The 19,328-nt window shown below is 46.8% G+C and overlaps 8 protein-coding genes and 1 pseudogene across 8 annotated transcripts, besides 31 other annotated features; all 9 read right to left on the bottom strand.

Moving 5' to 3' along the window:
* Positions 1–1,110: a sequence feature (heterozygous, Esmeraldo-like haplotype).
* Positions 139–218: a sequence feature (T-rich).
* Tc00.1047053511715.100 (pumilio/PUF RNA binding protein 7, putative) lies at positions 598–2,754 on the bottom strand (the record flags this gene model as incomplete). Its single annotated transcript, XM_804466.1, has 1 exon — positions 598–2,754. One exon carries the CDS (start codon positions 2,752–2,754, stop codon positions 598–600), a length of 2,157 nt encoding a protein of 718 aa, XP_809559.1.
* Positions 1,111–1,172: a sequence feature (haploid, non-Esmeraldo-like haplotype).
* Positions 1,112–1,144: a microsatellite.
* Positions 1,147–1,188: a sequence feature (GA-rich).
* Positions 1,173–1,405: a sequence feature (areas merged during assembly that could not be assigned to a particular haplotype. This can correspond to areas where the two haplotypes were merged or to regions with more than two copies in the genome that were merged during assembly.).
* Positions 1,406–2,109: a sequence feature (haploid, Esmeraldo-like haplotype).
* Positions 2,110–7,308: a sequence feature (areas not merged during assembly with more than two copies in the genome that could not be assigned to a particular haplotype).
* Positions 2,961–2,995: a microsatellite.
* Positions 3,085–3,140: a sequence feature (T-rich).
* Positions 3,164–3,201: a microsatellite.
* Positions 3,201–3,235: a microsatellite.
* Positions 3,405–3,433: a sequence feature (AT_rich).
* On the bottom strand, positions 3,470–5,296 carry Tc00.1047053511715.90 (hypothetical protein, conserved; the record flags this gene model as incomplete). The annotated part of the gene is made up of 1 exon (XM_804465.1): positions 3,470–5,296. The coding sequence occupies one exon, from the start codon at positions 5,294–5,296 to the stop codon at positions 3,470–3,472; it is 1,827 nt and encodes a 608-aa protein (XP_809558.1).
* Positions 5,409–5,432: a sequence feature (AT_rich).
* Tc00.1047053511715.80 (hypothetical protein, conserved) lies at positions 5,789–7,261 on the bottom strand (the record flags this gene model as incomplete). Its single annotated transcript, XM_804464.1, has 1 exon — positions 5,789–7,261. The coding sequence occupies one exon, from the start codon at positions 7,259–7,261 to the stop codon at positions 5,789–5,791; it is 1,473 nt and encodes a 490-aa protein (XP_809557.1).
* Positions 7,309–7,554: a sequence feature (haploid, non-Esmeraldo-like haplotype).
* Positions 7,356–7,395: a microsatellite.
* On the bottom strand, positions 7,529–8,284 carry Tc00.1047053511715.70 (hypothetical protein, conserved; the record flags this gene model as incomplete). Its single annotated transcript, XM_804463.1, has 1 exon — positions 7,529–8,284. The coding sequence occupies one exon, from the start codon at positions 8,282–8,284 to the stop codon at positions 7,529–7,531; it is 756 nt and encodes a 251-aa protein (XP_809556.1).
* Positions 7,555–19,328: a sequence feature (heterozygous, Esmeraldo-like haplotype).
* Positions 8,425–8,445: a microsatellite.
* On the bottom strand, positions 8,731–10,686 carry Tc00.1047053511715.50 (annotated as a pseudogene).
* Positions 10,749–11,165, bottom strand: Tc00.1047053511715.40 (hypothetical protein, conserved; the record flags this gene model as incomplete). Its single annotated transcript, XM_804462.1, has 1 exon — positions 10,749–11,165. The coding sequence occupies one exon, from the start codon at positions 11,163–11,165 to the stop codon at positions 10,749–10,751; it is 417 nt and encodes a 138-aa protein (XP_809555.1).
* Positions 11,724–12,203, bottom strand: Tc00.1047053511715.30 (hypothetical protein, conserved; the record flags this gene model as incomplete). Its single annotated transcript, XM_804461.1, has 1 exon — positions 11,724–12,203. One exon carries the CDS (start codon positions 12,201–12,203, stop codon positions 11,724–11,726), a length of 480 nt encoding a protein of 159 aa, XP_809554.1.
* Positions 13,509–13,566: a sequence feature (T-rich).
* Positions 13,929–13,954: a microsatellite.
* Positions 14,183–14,204: a sequence feature (AT_rich).
* On the bottom strand, positions 14,213–15,964 carry Tc00.1047053511715.20 (protein kinase, putative; the record flags this gene model as incomplete). The annotated part of the gene is made up of 1 exon (XM_804460.1): positions 14,213–15,964. The coding sequence occupies one exon, from the start codon at positions 15,962–15,964 to the stop codon at positions 14,213–14,215; it is 1,752 nt and encodes a 583-aa protein (XP_809553.1).
* Positions 15,994–16,032: a sequence feature (T-rich).
* Positions 16,209–16,234: a microsatellite.
* Positions 16,277–16,313: a microsatellite.
* Positions 16,498–16,523: a sequence feature (AT_rich).
* Positions 16,735–16,765: a sequence feature (AT_rich).
* Positions 16,828–16,858: a microsatellite.
* Tc00.1047053511715.10 (iron superoxide dismutase, putative) lies at positions 17,299–17,922 on the bottom strand (the record flags this gene model as incomplete). The annotated part of the gene is made up of 1 exon (XM_804459.1): positions 17,299–17,922. One exon carries the CDS (start codon positions 17,920–17,922, stop codon positions 17,299–17,301), a length of 624 nt encoding a protein of 207 aa, XP_809552.1.
* Positions 18,373–18,398: a microsatellite.
* Positions 18,675–18,696: a sequence feature (AT_rich).
* Positions 18,857–18,896: a microsatellite.
* Positions 19,029–19,059: a microsatellite.

The raw sequence follows: 19,328 nt of genomic DNA, 5'->3' as shown, positions 1-19,328 counted from the left end.
ATTTAGGGTTTGTTTTTTTGGTTTTTGGTTTTTTGGGGTTTTTGTTTTCGCCTCTGGGATGCGATTTCACTATCAAACTCCGCCGCTTTTTTATTTACTACGGCACCAAAGCCAAATATATAAAATGGGGGAAGCACCAAAGAAGAACAAGAAGGAAAAACAAAAAAAAAAACAAGTAAACGTAAACAAACAGAAAATAAAAAAATAATAATAATAAATTTTTGGTCGGTATTTTCCCCTCAAAGTCTTCATGCGCGGGCGGATCTCCCTTCCACGCCTCTCCCCCCTCCCACCGCCATTTCATTTTGGCGCTGTTTTTTTGTTGGTGTACGAACGTGCAGGCGTCAAGTCTCGTCGCTACGACTACTCCCTCTGAAAACAACAACAACAAAAAAAAAAAAAAAAAACAGCAGTCGCACCCCCTATGAAAGCCAACGCCGCCGATTTATCCGTCACATTATATTGCAGATCAACAGTTACAAAGCCACACACACGCAGAAAAATAAAATTTAATTCAGAAAAAAGTGCAGAGAATGACGGAGTGTGGCCCAGAGAAAAAAAGAAAAAAAACGTTGCATTTGGTACCCAATAAGCCGTTCACTTCTTTAGGGTGCGGTATAATTTTTTCCGTGGTGGCTTCTTGGAGCTGTCGTCGGGAGACCTTTCTTTTCTCCCCTCGTCCGGTTCCTCACGATGGCGGCGCAGTGCCTGACGCATTGTGGGATCAAGCCCACTACCGCTGCGCGTGTTCTTCTCAGGAACGTCGGAGAGCCACGCCTCGGCCTTCAAAAAGACGACATTCTTCATGACTTCAGCCAACTTTGCACTTCCGCTTTGAAACATTGTTTCAAGCACAATGCGACCAGCCCACGGCGAGACGGCCAGTTCGAAGACAAATGGCTTTAGTTCGTCCATCAGCTGCTTGCGCTGATGTTCCAACTGACGGCTACGACACTCACGAAGAATTGCCTGAATGACATAGCACGCGTGGTTATGAAGAGCATACGAGACTATAGCCCTAGAGGTGACCTTGTAATGCTTTTTGCGATTTATTTCGCGCTGTTCGCGACGGGAAGGTTTCGCCTTCAATGCGGGTTGATCTGCCTTCTTTTCACCATCACCATTACCATCATTATCATCGTCAGTCTCCGCCCCCTCGTGCTGCTCCTCCTCCTTCTCCTCCTCATCGATTGTCCCGCTTTTTTTCCGTTCCTGCTCTGCCTCGCGAAGCAGAGCATTGACTACAGTTAACACCGCCTCATCCGATGCGTACGCAACAAGCTTTTGCATTACACGAGACCCCTGTGCAAAAGAAAGCATCTCATGAATTTCAGAAAAAACGTCAAGAAGTGCGTTCACAAGCTCCTCGCGGACCCCGCCAGCAGCTCCATACTGCAGCATGGCCTGGATAAGATACGATGCAGCATCGTGCGTCACCAACTGTCGCAGCTCGCCCCTTATATTTTCTAATATCAACCTCGCAGTGTTCACATCCTCAGGAAAGCACTCCAACAACTTTTGTAGCACGGGTGAGGAAACGGGATCCTGCGAAAGCTCAAGTGCAGCCCCCGCCAGGCGTTTTCTCTGGTCTGCGGTTAGTAAATAGCCACAAGACTCTATCATCGCACGAAGCAGCATGGTGCGCGCGGGGTCTCGTGCCAATTGAATTACGTCAATTACCGTCCCGTTTGGCATCATCGTGGTCGCCGCCCAAAGACTTTCTTGGCTTTCTGGGAGTGTCTTGAATGCAGCGACCGCTATAGCAACGGCTGTCTTGTGTGAAACAATGCGTTCAATCAGGCCGGTGACAGAGCGTAAACTTTCCCACATTTCCTTCCTTTGCGCAATATCGCCGTACCCAAACACTGTCACGTAGGCGTGATAGTGGCGCGGAAAATCGTGTTTGGCCTCGTCCTTTTTCAATTTGGCGTACCCAAAATCGGGCAGGGGGAATTCATCCTCCTCCGCTTGGGCCGCGGCAGTGGCAGCAGATGTCTCCTTCCTCGAATTCAAATATTCAGCTGCGTACTCGCAAAGGTGGGCGCAAATAGCATCCTTCACAGAGACAGAAACCAGTGGATGCCTTAAAAGCGCAGATACCGTCATATTGTCGTCAAGGGGTTGAAACAGAAGAGCAATTTTGCCCTCCTCTACGTCCCGTTCCTCATCCGTGCCAAAGAGTGCCCTCGAAACAGCCCGCCATCCTTCTTCGGTAGATTCCATGTACTTCACAACCACACGTTGCCCATATGGATGTACTGCTAGAAAGGAAATATGCGGCACGAAACGCTCCTCCAGCACCTCACGAGAACTGGGGTGCTCCATAATTTTTTGTGCCACGTGGTTACCGAATGGATGTTCACAGAGACGGCGAAACTCATCCGCTTCGGCGTTGAGAACAAATACCTCTGCAATCTCCCGTCTTTGCTGAATAGGAAGTTTCTCCAGCATCTCCTGAACAATAGTATTACCAACCGGGGAGAAGGAGAGATCTCTGATCTTGCGACGTAAATGGTAGAGCATCTGCACCCGTATCAGCCCGTCACACTTCGCAAGAATTGAGAGCAACAAATGGTGTGATGCCTTGCTCAAACAAAGTGCATACGCGTTCGGTAAGATCTTTTGCACCACTTTAGCCCGCTGCTCCGGCCTACCGTACAGCAGAACAGCCTCCACCTGCTTCAATGGCATCGACTTTCCAGTCGCAGCCCGTTGCGAAGGGTTTTTCAAAAAGTCCAGTCGCATACCAGGCATGATTTATTGCTGCTGCTTCCCTTCACACACACACACACAGAGAGAGAGAGAGAGGGGGCAAGAGAAAACTTTTCCTTTTCTCTTTTTCTTGTTTCTTCTTTGCTCGTTAAGATGTGTTTCACCGCTTTCTCTCTACCTTTTGTTTCTTTTGCTCTCAATTAAATGTTTTCCCTCGTTATTACCCGTAATGTTGCTGTGCCTTTCGCCAAAAAGAAAATCAAAAACAAAAAGCAAAATAAAAGGATATTAGTAGTAACCGATGCGTCCTTAAAGCATGTACGCATATGTACATGTGCGTACACACGCGTGGTACAGTTACAAATTCCGCATAAAAAAATGGTACAAAAAACAAAAAAAAAAAAAGGACAAGAAACAAAATAAATAAACACATTGCGCGCCTTCCTTCAGCCACACGCACACACACACACGCACACACACACACACACATATATATATATATATATATATATATATATATATAGGCACAGACATTGAGTTGTACATATTTACATCGTTTCCATTACAAAGCCATCATAAAGAAGAAAAAAAAAATTCTCGGAGCCAAAATAATTTAAAAAAAAAAGGTTTTGCAGAAAACACAAACAACAAAATAATGTGTGATGTCAGTGTGCTGCTGATGCATCGGCGGCAAAAAAAAAAAAAAAATTAAACTAATAAACTTCATATATTTGTCCCAATATTGTTTCTTTCTCTCTTAAAAGTCAATTGGCATACGGACACCTACATAATAGACCTCGCCACGGCTTGTGTTGCTAATAATGCTCGCCTCCTCTGCCGCTTTTTGATATAATTTCCACGCTGCGGCCATCTGATCCATCAAAAGTCCCAACCGGGCCTCCGTTTCAAGACTCACCAATCGGTGCAGCTGTGCAACGTTCTCTTCAGCGTCATTTGCCACACCCGGGCATTTGGCCTTGTGGCCGGAGGTGTAAGACCACCAAAGGCCTTGCAAAAGATACACCGGACAAAACGGCACGCAATTGGCAGAGGCAAAAATTTCGGCTGCAATACCTGCACTGCGCCCCTCACAGGCTGCGAGCATACATTGCGCTTCTGCAAGAGCTGAAAGAAAAGGAGTTCGAAGCCCTGCATAGGAGTCACGTTCAAGTGCACTAAGAAACACGACACCTAACATTGGATACAGTGGCGGCCCTTCGGAATCAATATCCCACAAGCCGTTTTCCTCATCACGTGCCACGGCGTCTGTGCACGGCCCCAAATCCTGGGGTTGGCAAATGCCCGCACCAAATGCAGGGTCATGCCGCTGCCGCACTTCAGTTTCATTCTCGGCAAAGTTGTTGTCTTCTTCATTCCCCTGTTCCATCCACTGACTTTCTCGGTCCTTTAGTTCTTCTAACATAATCTGCTCACAGTCGATAGCAGCCTCATTTTCCAGCCTCGCTAGTATAGCCTCACGCCTCTGCATTTCTTTTAGCTGCTCTTCCATCATTATCAATTCTTCCCTATCTCGTTCTTGCGCCAGTTTTTTTGCCTTATAGTACTCATTCACAAAACGTGCCATAATGGAAAGCCATTCGCCCGCCTCTTGCGCAAAAATTTCCACACGGGCAGCCGTCTCCGGCTCCTCAATATCCTCCGTTGAGGAGATGCCCTTTTCTTGACTGTATTTTATCATTTTGATGTACGACCATGCCCTCCTACCCTCCTCCAGGTAGGAGGCTTCGGGAAAAGCATCCGGCCACGAGTCCAGTTCAGAGTGAACGTTCGGCTGATTTTTGGAGAAACGGTTTGCCTGTCGGCGTCCGTCACGAGCCTTTGTATTTCGTCCCGCGGGTTTCTTTGGGTTTATTCGACCCCGTTCACCGCCCAAGAACATGGGAAGACGCATTCCAAACGGACGCTTCTTTTTGAACCAATCCAATATTTCCTCTAACTCCTTGGCTTCCTCGCCAACAATGCTCTTCCGGACCTCCTCGTACGATGGCATCAAATTCGAAATTCTTTTCCGCATGTCATCCTCCATACGTTGTCGAATAAGACGGGCGACTGTATCTTTTTCAATCATGTAACACATGCGCTGTCTGCCTTCTTCGCGCTCATAAATACCTCGGACATCTTCTTCTGCAGATTGAATATCTACCTGAAGAAGGATACTGACGCCCCGAAGAAAACCCACCCACAAGCGAGTCGATTCAAGTTGCTCAGAGAAAATAATGGTTTCCCTCTCCTCGGTTTCTTCCTTAAATAGGCGAAGCTGCGCAGCCCTTTCTTCCACAAACCTCATCTCGTGCGATGGCTCTGCCGCAGCCGCTTCTGGCTGATTCATCAACTCACTTTTTTCCATGCTTCTTGACATGGAGACTGTCCCAACCAAACCGCTAACGACAGAAGGGTACACACGCTTTTGCACGACAGGGAGGTATGGGCTTGGTGGCTCCAGCGGCTCCCAATTGATGAGGGCCGGCTGATCCCACGAGGGCAGCCTCAACATGGGGCATTTAAATTCTTCCTGCGCACCACAGTTCTGCCCTTCGCGTAAATTAAGAAGTGAACGCCGCATAAAAAAGAAAAAAAAAAAAAGAAATTCAAAGCCTCTTTGCGACCCCTTGGGAAACAACTTTTTAAGGCGCAGACGCACAGACTAATTAAAAGAAAAAAAGAAAAAAAAAGGGAATTTATAATAAATTTAAAAAAAAGTCAGTTTAAGAAAAGAAAGAAGAAAAAGAGGCTGTAAACCAAAGTCAACAATACACTCAGCCAATTTCATTTTGTCCTCCAAATTAAATCTACCAGAACGTGCAAAAAGAGAAGAAAAAAGGAAGGGAAGATCAATCAGAGAAACATTCCAATGTAAAGTCTTTTTCTCTCTCACTTTCCCCTCCTCACCTCTGAGCACCAAACAAACACAAACACACCGAAGGGCACAAGAAATATGTATACTCGCGTGTATGCCTTTTTTCACCGATGTTTGTTTTTTCCCCCAATTCGGGATCACCGCAAAATGAGAAAAGAAAAAAAAAGGAAGACAACAACTATCGCAGTGGCACACCTCTCATCGCCGGTACGTTACGGGCACACCGTTTCTACCCAGTGCAGTTCGCCGAGACCAAAGGGATTGCATAGAACCGTTTGCCATCATGGTTGGCTCTGACTGGCCCCAGAAATTGGGATCATCCCCAATATTTGTAGACCCATCAGGGCGGTGGCGAGCACGAACCCGCAATTCCGATGGCTTCTTTGCATGAAACGCAAGAATTGCCTCGATTTCCTCATCCGGTGGAGCAGCCGGCTCTGGAAGTCCACGAGACTCGTAAAACTCCTGCACCTGAATGTCCCACTTCGTTTGAAAAAATGTGACAGCACATGGGTCAGGTGGAAGCACCGCATCGACCTCACGAAGCGTTGTGTTAGCCGTCACTGAAAACCCTTCACGGTGAGGTGCATGGATGCGGAAATCACTACGGGCAATGAAACTTTCCTCCGTTTCGTCCATGACGGTGGTCAAACTACTCGCGTAATCAGACTGCTTAAAAAGCATACACAAGTGACGAGTTGTCCCCGCGTCTTCCGTTGGCAATGGAGGAACATACGGCATCACAACATCGCCTTTTTTGTCGGCACCCCGTGTATCCACTACGACACCCTTTGCTACGGGTGCATGTGGGCCATTGCCACCTCCTGGAAGGTTGGCAACCATGTAATTAAGGAAGAAACCTTTTTCCTTCCGTCCATCGGATTCAGGGGGAACGCGATAAGGGAAATCAGGAGAGGCTATAATAAGCATGTAAAATTCAGCCCCACTGGCTGACTCCTTTCTCTCACCTTCCTCTTCCTCAAAGAAAAAAATAGATGGCGGATGTTGTAATTCTGTCAGCTCAATGTAATTTCCACAGTGGGCGGTCATCCAGAAGTTGCGAGGCGTCAATTCACTAACGGGCGGTGGCGGTGGCAGCGACTCCCCTGTTTCTTCGCATTTGCGGGCCCGTGTGGCGTACGTCCCTGGAAAAACAACAGAGAGGTTCACGTCCTGGTGCACATGCGGTAGATAGCGCGGCAGGACCTCGTGTTTGCGAAGGTACTTCAGAGAGCGTTGACGGTGATTTTTCCACGCCAACAGATCCGCGCGTGGCACAAGCAGCCGGTGGTCCTCATCCGGAAGCGGCGGGTATGACGTCCGCTCAAAATCGGATGCATTCCAGTAAATAAAGAAGTCGGGTGGGGGTACAATGTTGAAGAGGTGCGGGGTGTCAAGCTCGTTCTCGTACACGGGGTATTGAAACATGGTGTCACTGAGAACCGTCTTCTCGTAGGGGTACTGAAAGTCATGCAACGCCTGCGGCCGCGGGAGTTTTTCAATCTGCCGTGCCTTTCGGTCTGCCTCCCGCTGCTCCCGCGTCCGCGCATCCCTCGTGCTTACTTTTGTCTTCCACCCCGGCATGTGGTAGCCGCGGCAAAAACACAACGTTGCCGTCAATGCTTCGCCGCGTCTCAAGTACACGGCACCGCCACCAACAATGCGGCGCATCCTTTCGACTGCTCTATTTAGTTTCAGCACACGGAAAGAAGTATACACAAACAGACAAATAAAAAACAACAAGAACAACAAGAAGAAAAGACAAAATAATAATAATAATAATAATAATAATAATAATAATAATACATCAGAACAGCAATGACTACAACAACGCCTTTGAGTACGGTTGTGTGCGTAAAATAAACGACTACAGAAAAAAAAAAAATTCTAAAGGAAAGAAAAGTAATTAGGGTAACGTAAAAGTAAAACCCAAAATCCTTACTGCGGTTCCTGAAGTGGTTCCGCTTCTTTATACATCTTCATATAATGTTCCTTGTATGATTTCCCTCTCCATTGTCGATGCGGTGGAGAATTCGCCAGTACACCCTCTCGATCACAGTCCGCGTTCACACCCCACGACTCGTCAGAATTCATTCGGCAGAGTTCAAAGGTGAGACGCTTCGTCAGTCGTCTCGAGGAGTGACCATCTCGGTACTTCCGCAAAGACTCCATGTGTGCCTCCGATTGCACCTCCGAGTACATCCGTGCCTCCAACGCCATAATAGAGTCCTCGTCATTGGAATACAAAAGTTCAAGTGCGTCGTTCTCAAATCGCTTTAGCCGTACGTAGTCCTCCAATATGTTCTTTTCAATGAAATGATTGCCTTTTAGCCACGCATCCCGCATGATGAAGTGTTCCATCTTCTCCTGAAAAATTCTGTACGCCTCATCATCGGAGTCGCCGTAGTATTCCCTTATGGACGCGTCATGTTCCAAGCAACTGGATTTTGTGTTGGGGTTAAGTGTGTCCTCCCACGTGATACCCAACATCGCCACAAACTCATGCAAGGAAACATCATGTGGCACATTCCCATGACGGCGGTAAACGGCCTGTCGCAACTCCACCTCATGGACAGGAATGGGAACAACCTCCTCTGAAGTGGCGAAGTCAAAGGAGCGGTCCAACGACAAAGCATTGCCGGCATCCGCGCAGTGGCACCCATTCACTAAACTAAATTTCGACGGCTCTTCCATGAAAAGCCAACACACACTTCATTTGTCAGTGAATGTGTGCGTATGTGTGTGTGTTTTCAAAAGAATACCAGCAGATAAATCGCAGCGACGCAAAGAAAACAGAAAAGAAAGAAAAAACAAACGTTTTCGGCAGGATCCACAAAAAAAAAAAAAAAAAAAAACATTTGTAAATGATACGGTGGTGACACTGGCAACCTTCCACTGTTATTTCTCGCTTTAATTTCGCTTTATTCGCCGGTCGTCTGCCTTCAGGAGAGAAGGCCTCCTCCTTTAATCGGTGTTTTTGTTTAGATGCGTCGCATGAGGAATCAACACGCAAATACACAACAAGAAAGAGGCATCACAAAATAATCCACGGATACGCAGCCCCAGAAAAAATAAACATCAACAAAAATATTCTCCCAACTGTCATCCAGAGAAGCACAGAAAAAGGGGCAAAAGCAACATCAAAACAGCTCGTCCAGTAGCTCGTCTCTCTCTTTCCCATGTGTCCGGAGAAAGGCCAGCAGATCGCCTCGTCTCCTCGCAAGCCCTGCCATGGAGAAGTACTCAGCAGCGACATCCTCCACTGCAGTCTTCTCTGATCCAAACACAGGCGAGGACGAGACGTAGACAACAGGGAGAAACCAATCGACACCGTGACCCTTCGCCATAAGATCCCTTGAAAGCAAATGTGGCGGTGTCACTAGCGGAGCCTTCAGTACGCATCCAGGCTTCGGCCAATACTGCTGCACATCCCAGTACCCTTTCAAGCGCTCCTCAAGGGAAACGACACGCATTCCGTACGAAGTCAACTGCTGAAGGATGGCACTCATCTCTGCGTTGCCGCCACAGAGTAAAGTCTCCAGTGAGCGTCTAGAGTCCGGCGACAGGTTGTAGTGTTTCTCATGTTTGGCAATGGTTAAAAGCGACGTGACTACGTGGCGTCTAATAATTTCGTCGTACGGATTAAGAGCATCATGTTCCTGGAAAAGACGCATCATACTGGGAATAAGTTGCCCGGCAACAAAAGACTCATCTTGAAGCTCCTTTTCAATGTGATCGTATATAATCGGGTTTCCACTCCAAAAGGCGCACTTCTGCAAAAAGTAAAGATATTTCATCCAAAAAAAGGTAGGCAATTCGGCGTTGCTCGACCATGACACAGTCATTGAGGGTGATCACAATGTGGGGAATGTTCGGAGGAGAAATAAGTGGACGACCGCCACTTTCCAAGACAGCCACGTGAATAATGGGCAAAAGCGTCGCATCATTTGGAAGCGCCTCATCTGGTGTGGCAAATATGTTTAATGCCGCCACCTTCCCTGAAGTACTTGACTCATCATCGTGCATAAACCAATCGTAGCTTTCCTTTGGTCCATACAGAAAAAGCTTCACGGGAATACACCCTGGCAACTCATCCACACTGAATAATTCCCGGTCAATGGATTCAAAGTATGCCAGTTGGCTCTGTGGCAAATTTGCCAACGGAGGAGGAGTCACCGTGTGCTCCGAAAGGCACAGGGACAACGCGGTTTGTTCCACAAATTCCCCCGAGTCATCAAGGTGCCACCATGTCACTGCGCCACGCTGCGACAGGCGCGTTGCATTGTCACAAGTAGCACCATCCTCTAAAAACAGGGGCCAGATCAATTTTTCTCCCAGAACTGGAATCGGTGGGCAGATGGAAGTATCTTGCCGATGAAAAAGTTGCAAGTTTAGAATGTTCGGCGCCGCGACATCATCCAAAACCTCCTCCAATTCACTGTCATCCACATGAACTTCGGGTTCTTTCCTTCTCTGCGGTGATGTCTCATCCCCGTGATCAAATATTTCACCAAAGGAGGAAACAAGCTGGTGGTACTCGGGTGACTCCATACGAGTGCCAGAACCGGCCCAGCCCGCCTTGAACGCTATTTTCGGCTTGGGAAATGTGTTCCAGCGCGGATCCTTCACAAACTTCATCCCATCTCTGCCAACAGCGTCGTGAACGGGAGCGCTACGCCACCGACCAAGAAGACAAGGAATATTCTTGTCGAGAAACCGTAGAATTTCTTCTTCTGCCGCGTCTTGCGACTTCGCCTCCCGAATTTTTGGAACAATAACACAGCGCCACTTCTGTGACACTCCCGACAGCGGGCAGAGAGAGGGCAGGGGCACACGTGAGAGTACATCGCGCAAGGGATAAATGCGAAGGCCGTGGTAACAATCACCGCTGCCATTCACCGCCATAAATGTTAATTGTTTACACAAAGCCGGAAGTAAAAAAGAAAGGAGTAAATTCTACCTTTTAAGAAATTCAAACGAGGCAAAAGAACAAACAAATCAAAAACAAGAAAAACAGAAGGGGAAATCATAAAGATGGGTAAACAAACACATAAAAAAACAGTAAGGTAAACCCCGAGGTTCCGGTTTTTCACCATCCATGATGAAACGAATAAGGTTACCACAATTGTTTTTGCAGCCCAAAAAAAGGGCCGGAAATTTAGTACAATGAGCGTGTCAACACCTTCGGTTGCCCACGCACCACCACTCTTTTTTGACTGGATGGCACAGCTCGCACTGGGTGGTGCCGCAGCGGGCTCTTCGCCGTCGCTGTTGAAATCTGCCCCACCGCCTTTCCACCTGAATGCGAGACAGCCTCCCACTCTTCCGTTTCTTCTTTTTGTCGTGCCGCTCGTTCAGCATCCCGCTCCGCCTTGCGACGCCTGGCGTACGACTCCATAATGGCCGTCATATGTTGGTCCTCTTCCCTCATGCATTTCCGCGCGGTGAATCGGGCGACTCGCTTCTTTTCTCGCTGGGCTCGATTCGTCCTACTAATCCTCTCGCGGCGCTCCTTGCGGCGCAGGGAACGGGTCTTCATTGGGTCCCCGCGCCTCGCAAGGCGATTACCCCGCATGATTGCAGCAACTAAATTATTGTTGGAAGTGTTGTGTGAATGGATGGATGTGTCCGCGTCTCCTTCGGGAGAAACTCCGGGGCAAAGCGCGGCTCACAGCGTGTTCCCTCTGCGGTAATACCCAAAAAGGCAGTCACACGCACAGCAATCAGCCACGTGGAAAAGAAACAAAAACTAAAAGCAAAAGCCCAACATAAAAGAGAATTAATAGCAACAATGATAATAATCAAAACTCCAAAAGCCGCAATTCACTTGAATATCAACGGAGGCAATACGAGAAATTATTTTTGGTGTGAGGGTGATAAGAACCTTCAAATAACAGGAAATAATAATAATAATAATGTGAAGGACACAAAACACACATGTATTTGCCGCTCCATCACAAATTCCTCGAGGCACGGCCGGGGCTCACAGATACGCGTCAACCGCAACGGATTAAAACCACCGACGTCACGTGACATCTTCGTTCCAGAGAACACACCGAAAAGAAACAACGAACAGTCAAAAAAAAAAAAAAAACGCCCTCCCACCTTTCCTCCCATGTTCCTCCACGCCTCTCTATTTTTTGCCCCTTCGCTTTTTAGGGTTGGTTTTGTTGGCTACTTTCTCCCTCCGGCCAACAAAATATCCGGCCTCATATCCCGCGCGATAGTACGCAGTTGCCACACGTTGAATCTCAGCCGGCAAACCCCTCATTCCGTCCTGCTGCAGCGGTGAAGACTCTAAACCGAATGCGCCTGTGTCAGCAACAGGGGGGACTACCTTCTTTGCAGTGTTGGGCAGAGGAGTTGACGAAGAGGACGTCTCCGTCATATCCTCCCCTGAGAGAGAGGCGATCATGCTATCGTCATCCGATGAAAGAGGGCGGAGTTCATCAAACTGCGGTGCGGCATCCTCCTCCTTCTGCTTCTCCAATTGCATGTTCCACAGGCGGATGAGCTCAGCGTCATCCCATAGGCTTTCATCGTCCTTTCCACGCTGATAAACCGCCGTCGATCCCTGCGAGTTCCCGGCACGCTTTGCGGCGCTCCGATCCATATGAAGTTTTGAAACAAAAACGTCCTCCTTTCTCGTTCCGGTATTTTACCTGCTCTCCTTAGACCAACTACTTGCCCTCCCCCCCCCAGGCCCCTCAAACGCGATAAAAAAAAAAAATGCTGCGTAGCAGAAAGAAAAAAAAAATATATTACATTTAAATGTTGTAGTCGCTACCCTCTTGTTGTTCGGCATCTCACACGGTGTCTTCTCCCCCTCTCAAAGTCTGAAGACAAGAACCTGCAGCCTCACAATCACCCTCCCACACAAACTTCGGAAGTAAAACATATTCTCCCTCAAATTCAAACAACGCCCCACCGGAGACGCCCACGCACCCCAACTGGCGTTGGAGTTGCTTCCGTTGGCGCAGCATGTTTTCTCAACGAAACCCCCTTGTATCCCAGCCTCTCTTCTCGAACCGAAACCCCAATTTATTTTCATCAAAAACCACCACGCAATAAAACGGAGCATGTGCGCACTGGGATAGGAGCCAACACGGCTGTGGCGTGCCCTCTGATTGGCTGCGGACCTTTCTGTCAAGAAGGGTGTTGCAACTGCACCCATTCTTTTTCCCCTCATCCTCCACTGCCTGCACCTCCGCAAAAGAAAAATCCTCCCCGCACAATAAGGGGCACGAGTGCAGCCAAAGCCACCCACCCACCCATAATGTGGCAGCCCAACATGACGTTAATAACGTATTTCCATAACAAATTAGCGGGGGAAATGATGGAACCAAAAAAAAAAAAACAACCTCTCACGGCTCCGGCCTGAGAGTTTGGCGTTCAGAGCCGCCATATCATGCCAAACGAGAATAAAGTGCGCCGTGAGCACAAGCCCATGAAAAAAGGAGAAAGCCGTTCCCGCAGACAAAAAGGAACAAAGCCGCCGCCAAAAGAGACACGAGAACGCAGTGAAGCGGAGCAACACCGTACAAAAGGAGTCTGGCGAGAGCACGCCTTCCGTCTCTCCTGCAGCCCCCTAACAAGGCACCACCGCGCCCAACGCACATGTAGGCGCTATTCTGATGGACACTGCCCCCCACCACCACCACCCGCCAAAAAAAAAAAAAAAAAACCGTTTACTATTCACACGTCAACCCATTCGCCATTCGGTGACATCGCCGTTGAATCCTAATGTTACCAGGTAGAAAAAAAACACAAGAGAAAACAAAAAAAAAGGATTTTTTAAGGCATCTACACGCATCAAAAAAGAAAAACAAAACAGAGGGGAAAAGAACAGCCAAAAAACCGCCTCATACCACACGTTCACGGGAATGATCGGCTGCATTCACAACAGCAGTAAATGTTTAAAAAAAAAAAAATGGACAACAATAACAACAAAAAAAAAAAAAAAGCAAGTCAAAAAACACACATTAATTACACCTGCGTCGATACGTGAGGATCCTCAACTTCCGCCAGCACATTTTCCAAAGACAACATCGGTGGAGGCCACGTCATTATCATGCATTTTAAATATCTTTTTCTTTTTTCCTTTTCGTTTTTACTTTCCCCTCGTCATTATCTCACCCCTGTCTCCGAGAATCGACAAGTGGAAAACAGCAAACTGTTCAGAAACCTCCAGCAAAGTGAGACAAAAGACACAGCACACACCCATTTACAAATCAACAGGGTTTTCCCAAGCAGCACCCGTACAACAACGCAGGAACACAACTAAAGCAATATAAACAGAATTAAGAAAAAAAAAAAAAAAGAAGGGGAAAAGCAAATGTAGATAGATAGATAGATAGATATATAAGCGTTTCCTAGTTCAACTAAACGGGCGAGGCAATGCGTGTCGCACGCAAAACACAAAACGCAACAAAAAAAAAAAAAAAAGAAGTTAACAGAAGTTTTCCACAATATATCCAAAACATGATCACGCATACACAAACAAAAGTAAAAATTGAATTAAGAATGCACAGATGCAAGCGAATAATGAGAAATTTAATACTGTCAGAAAAAACAAACGTACAAACACACACGTTTAAAAAAAAAAAAAAAAAAAGAGGTTGTCTAATCCATTTTCAACGCTACAATCATCGTAGACAGCCACTGATCACGTTCCTGCTCGGTCCGGGTTGCAAATACAATAGAATGCGCATTTTGTGTAGATATGGCAAAGGCAAACTTTACGTGAAACGGACCAGATTCCCCGCTCGATTCAGCTAAGACTGGAACATCCAAAACAACTGGTGCGACGGCCCTAATTGATTGGAGCGGGACTTTCTTACTGCGTTCGCCAGAGCCCGCCGCCATTTTCCCCTTTGCAAGTGTCATTGTTAAAAACCCATCGGCGAGAATGAGGTAACGTTCTTTCCATTGACTACCGGCTGTCTCCTTGTAAACTATGCTTTCAATACGAGGCGTGGTGCTTGTTGCCATCTCCCGTTCCGTCTCAAAGTTGATCACCGCCTCGCCCTCCGCTATTCCGCTCATAACCAGTGCCCGGCCCTCCAGGGAAATATTATATTCGGGCAATGAACCCGCAAACCTCGCGGGATTTGCCTTGTAATTACTCTCCATTTCGTCATCCAATGCAATCATACGATCCACACGTTTCTTAAGTAAACACAGATAATGCTGCATCAATGGTGTTTTGAGAAGTTGGGAAGCGCTTGGCCGTTTCTCAGGGTCCTGCTGCAAAATGAACTCCAGGAACTCCCTCATCTCTCTGGATATGTAGCCCATCTTTTTCTGGGCTTGACGCTCCTCCTCTGAGACGCCGGCGTTTTCAGGAAGTACAGGGGGAAGCCACATGGCACCAGAGAGAACAAGTTCCTTCATTTTGGGAATGGAGTCCGCTTCGAAAGGCCGCCGTTTCCCCAAAAGTTCACACAGAACTATTCCAGCCGCCCAGATATCTGCTTTTTTGCCATAACGCTGCTCGCGCCACATCTCTGGGGCGAGATAGTAGCTTGTGCCAAGAAATGTGCAGGCTATTGGGTTCGAGACGGTGCTGTCGTACTGCTGTGAAAAGCCAAAATCACCAAGCTTCAAAAAACCACGCGTGGTCAAGAAAATATTCGCCGTCTTTACATCACGATGGATCATACGACGACGATGAACGTGGTCAAGACCAAGTAACAACTGCACAAAATAAATTCCGGCTTCTGTCTCTGAAAGACAAAACTCCGAAGACTCATTGTGGAGGGTGCGGTAGAGATCCCCCCCATCCGCAAACTCTGTTATAATTATAATTGTCTCATCCTCATCATCGATAAAAAAGTGCTCATAGTACTGTATGATTGCAAAATGATGATTACAGGCAAGACACATAATTTCAGTTTGAGCGTATCGTCTGTCATTTGGTGACATTGAAGTCAAATCCATCACTTTAGCTACAAATAAACGGGTTGCATCATCACCAGCTCTTTTTTTTATTTCGGAATCGCCTTTCCCTCCCGCTGCTTTTTTGGGGGATGGAATTGGATACAGTGGGTTGCGCTCAACAATATAAGCCTCACCAAATGCCCCTTTACCAATTGCTTTATTCTTTCGGTACCGCGCCTTTACGCTGTCGGCAGGTCCCAAGACTTCATCTAAAGAAACAGGTTCGGAACGATATGAACCTTTGACTTTTTCCTCACCTTCTCCAATAGGAATAGGGCGCATGTCATCACTTCCGTCCATCTTTTGTTCCCTGGCGCATTTTGGCAACGTTATTACTGATGTTACCGCGTCATCATTAATGTCATCCTCATTTAGACTGCCCATCGGCACGTCGCCATGCATATCCGTCCGCAGCTTTACGGCACCGTTGCCCATCAATCCAAGATGTCAATGGCAGTTCAACCAAAAAAAAAGAAAAGAAAAAAAACACAGTAAAGAAAAAAGCCCCAAGTTTAAATCTGTATGTTTGTTTATGTGTACAAATACCCAATGAAGGCCGTGGAATGACAAGTTGTCAGACTTGCGTGCTCTCCTTCCCAAAACACCCTCTACGAGTCGTATCAATATTTGGGTTTAATCCTACTGGACCCTCCTATCCACGTCCCCTTTCCTTTCTACGCTTCCCTTCCCCCTCCCCCTCCCCCTTCTCGGCCTATTTGTCACCTCCTTTTTTCTTTTTTTCCTTTTTGTGTGTGTGTGTGTGTGTGTGTGTGTGTTTGTTTGTATTTCTCCGTCCCCCCTTTTTTCCCTCTTGCAAACCGTTCTTCTTCTCCCCCCCGCCCAATTCTGCTAAACCCAACCGCTTTTTGGTTAAAATGAGGCCGGTTTTATTACTTTTCCGCTTTCCCCTCTCGCCCAATTTTTTTGTGTTTCTTTTTTTTTTTTTTCCGCCGCCTTCGACAAACCCCAAATAAAAAAATAAAAAATAAAAAAACCCGCAGACGGGGAGAGAAAAAAGGGTAAACAGACGTGCTCGGTCTACTTGAAAGAAATATTTGTTTTATCCCTTTGTGTAAGTGCTACAAACTGCCAAAGATACTTCTTTATGCACTGGCACAACACGCCTCCCCACACAAAATTGGTCCGCAAAGCAAATTCCTCAATGTACGCCCAGTGCAGCGTTAAAAGAAAAGGAAAAAAGAGACAAATAATAAATAAAAAAATATATTTTTAATACATGCATATAAGTATCCATATACATACATACAACCAGGCAATACCACGTCCAGGCACAAGCAAGAGAGAGAGAGAGAGAGAGAGAGAGAGAGAAAAAAGAAAAGTAAAGAGAAGCAAAGAATCCTTTAGTGCCACTGCTCGTGTCGTCTTACACCATGAATTCTTGTTTTCTCCCGTATCTTTTTTTCTTTTTTCCTCTTCAAAGGGAAAAAGACTTTCAAAGAAGTTTACATGCAGCCAATTAACGGCAACAACAACAAAAAAAAAAAAAAAAACATCCAGGTAGTGCTAACGCCAAAAACACTGAAAAAAGTGGTGCAGGAATAGAAAATTAAAAAAATCCCTATCACTCGTCCCTCATCTCTTCGTTTTGTCATTCATTTCTGTTAGTCAACAGCAAAAACGAGAAGTTAAAATAAACAGTGGCCGCAAAGGAAAAAAGAAACCGCCCTCATTCCACCAAAGCCTTTACAACACATGATGCATTCGTGCGTGAAGAGAGAAAAATTAGGGATATGGTTGTGGAGATGCAACTACAAATAACTCCGCAAATGCACGTACCCAGTCTCACTGAGACGCCGTTCCACGTTCTTCCAGTTGACAACGTTCCAAAAGGTCTGCACGTATGCCGCACGGTCGTTCTTGTAGTCCACGTAGTACGCATGCTCCCATACATCGCATGTAAGGAGAGGCTTCAAGTTGGGCTCTGTCAGTGGACATCCCGCGTCATGCGTCTGGTAGACCTTCAGTTTGCCGGAATTGGTGTCCTTCACAAGCCACGCCCAACCCGAGCCAAAGTGGCCCACAGCCACGTTTGTAAACTCCTCCTTGAACTTCGCAAAACTGCCAAATGAAGCGTTGATCTCGTCGGCAAGTTTTCCCGTCGGCTCGCCACCGCCATTAGGACACATGCTCTCCCAGTAGAACGTGTGGTTAAAAATCTGCGCCGCAAGGTTGAAGATGGGGCCTTTCTCCGTCCTGATGATCTCCTCGATGCTCTTCGTTGCAAGCGCGGAGTTTGTCTGCGCCGCAGCGTTGAGTTTCGTCACATACCCCTGATGGTGCTTGTCGTAGTGGAGCGTCACCTGCTGCTTTGAGAGGCCTTTTGCCGCAAGCCCATCGTAGCCCCATGGGAGCGGAGGAATGCTGAAGACCATAGACGCTGATGCACTTTTAGACTTCTCGTAGACACCGCAAGAAGGCAGCCCTCTCTCCCACCCTTTTTTTTTCCTAAGGGCCCAGCAAGAAAAAGGAAAGAATCCACCCCTCAGAGCCTTTTAATGGAAGAAAGAAAGGAGAGAAAAAAAAAAAAAAACTGTTCTTCATGTATTCAAGATTCCAAACATTTTCGTTTTTGTTGCAGTTGTTCTTCCCTCATTCGTAGTACACGTTTTTTGTGCGAAAGCCCTTCCCCTCAAAAAAAAAAAAAAAAAAGGAAACGGAAACGGAAGACCGGAGATGCACCGCAACTGGTGCTCCAAGGATGCACGCAACGCCCTCATACCGTGGGAGCCCGCCCAACACACCGATGAATTGTGGCCTCATTGAAATGAAAGCGTCGCCTGCACCCGGTACTATCCATCTCTTTACTGCGAATGCGTCCACAGAAAAAAAAGAAAAAAAAAAAAAAAAAGACGACGCTGCAGTGAACACCGGCGGGCTGTTTCTCCTTTCAAGGCCTCCATCATCACAGGATGATAAAAACAACAGAGAAAAGAATTAAAAATTGCTTCTCTTTCCTCCTCTTCCTCCCTGTCGTAGCACCCCGCACAGCCGCTGCGATAACAGACAGTAAAAGCAGTGCGGCTCTTCAATGAATAAGACGCACAGAAATGGCATATGAACACCTCATCCCGCGCCGTTTCCTTTCCTTCATATTGATAGGCACACACACACACACAGATATATGTATATTATATATTATATATATACCATAAACATTTTTTTTTCCCCACCCCTTTTTCTGATACTCACACTCCTTTTCCACACGATATCTTGCAAATAAATTTCACTGCTCTTTTTTGCTGTTTTTCCTTAACCAACTTTTTTTTTCTTTTTTTCTTTTTTGCGTGCGTGTGTGTTTGAATTTGTAAAGAAAAAAGGGGAAAAAAAAAAAAAAAAAAAAAAAGAAGGGGAAGACTGTCCCCTTCTCTCTTGGTTTCGTCATTTGTTTCATTTCTTTTCTTTTTCTTTTCTCGACATCTATTCTCTCGCTGGATCCGTGCACGTGTGTTTTTCCCGCCCATTTCATGTCTCTGCCACCACATAAACAAAAACAAAAACAAAAACAAAAAAAAGGGCTCTGGCGGAATCGTAATGAAAAAAAAAAAAAATATGTGCAGCCCCCCGCCGCCCCCTCTGTTCCCCTCCCTTCAATATCAGTGCGGCTTATGCCACGCCCGATGAAGAGGGGTACACACTGCACAATGCAAAAGGGCGTCAGAAACAACGATGAGAACGTCTAAGGTCGCCTGGATAGACAGCACAACCCCCCCCTCTGGCCCCACACATCACTAGACAAAAAGAAACGGCCAGAATACAAGCAAGCGTTCACAACCAGGCA

This window comes from Trypanosoma cruzi, genomic scaffold, assembly GCF_000209065.1.
Source record: "Trypanosoma cruzi strain CL Brener 1047053517159 genomic scaffold, whole genome shotgun sequence".
Lineage (NCBI taxonomy): Eukaryota > Euglenozoa > Kinetoplastea > Trypanosomatida > Trypanosomatidae > Trypanosoma > Trypanosoma cruzi.
Note: the sequence above shows the minus strand (reverse complement) of the source record. Positions and strands in the feature narration are given on the sequence as shown.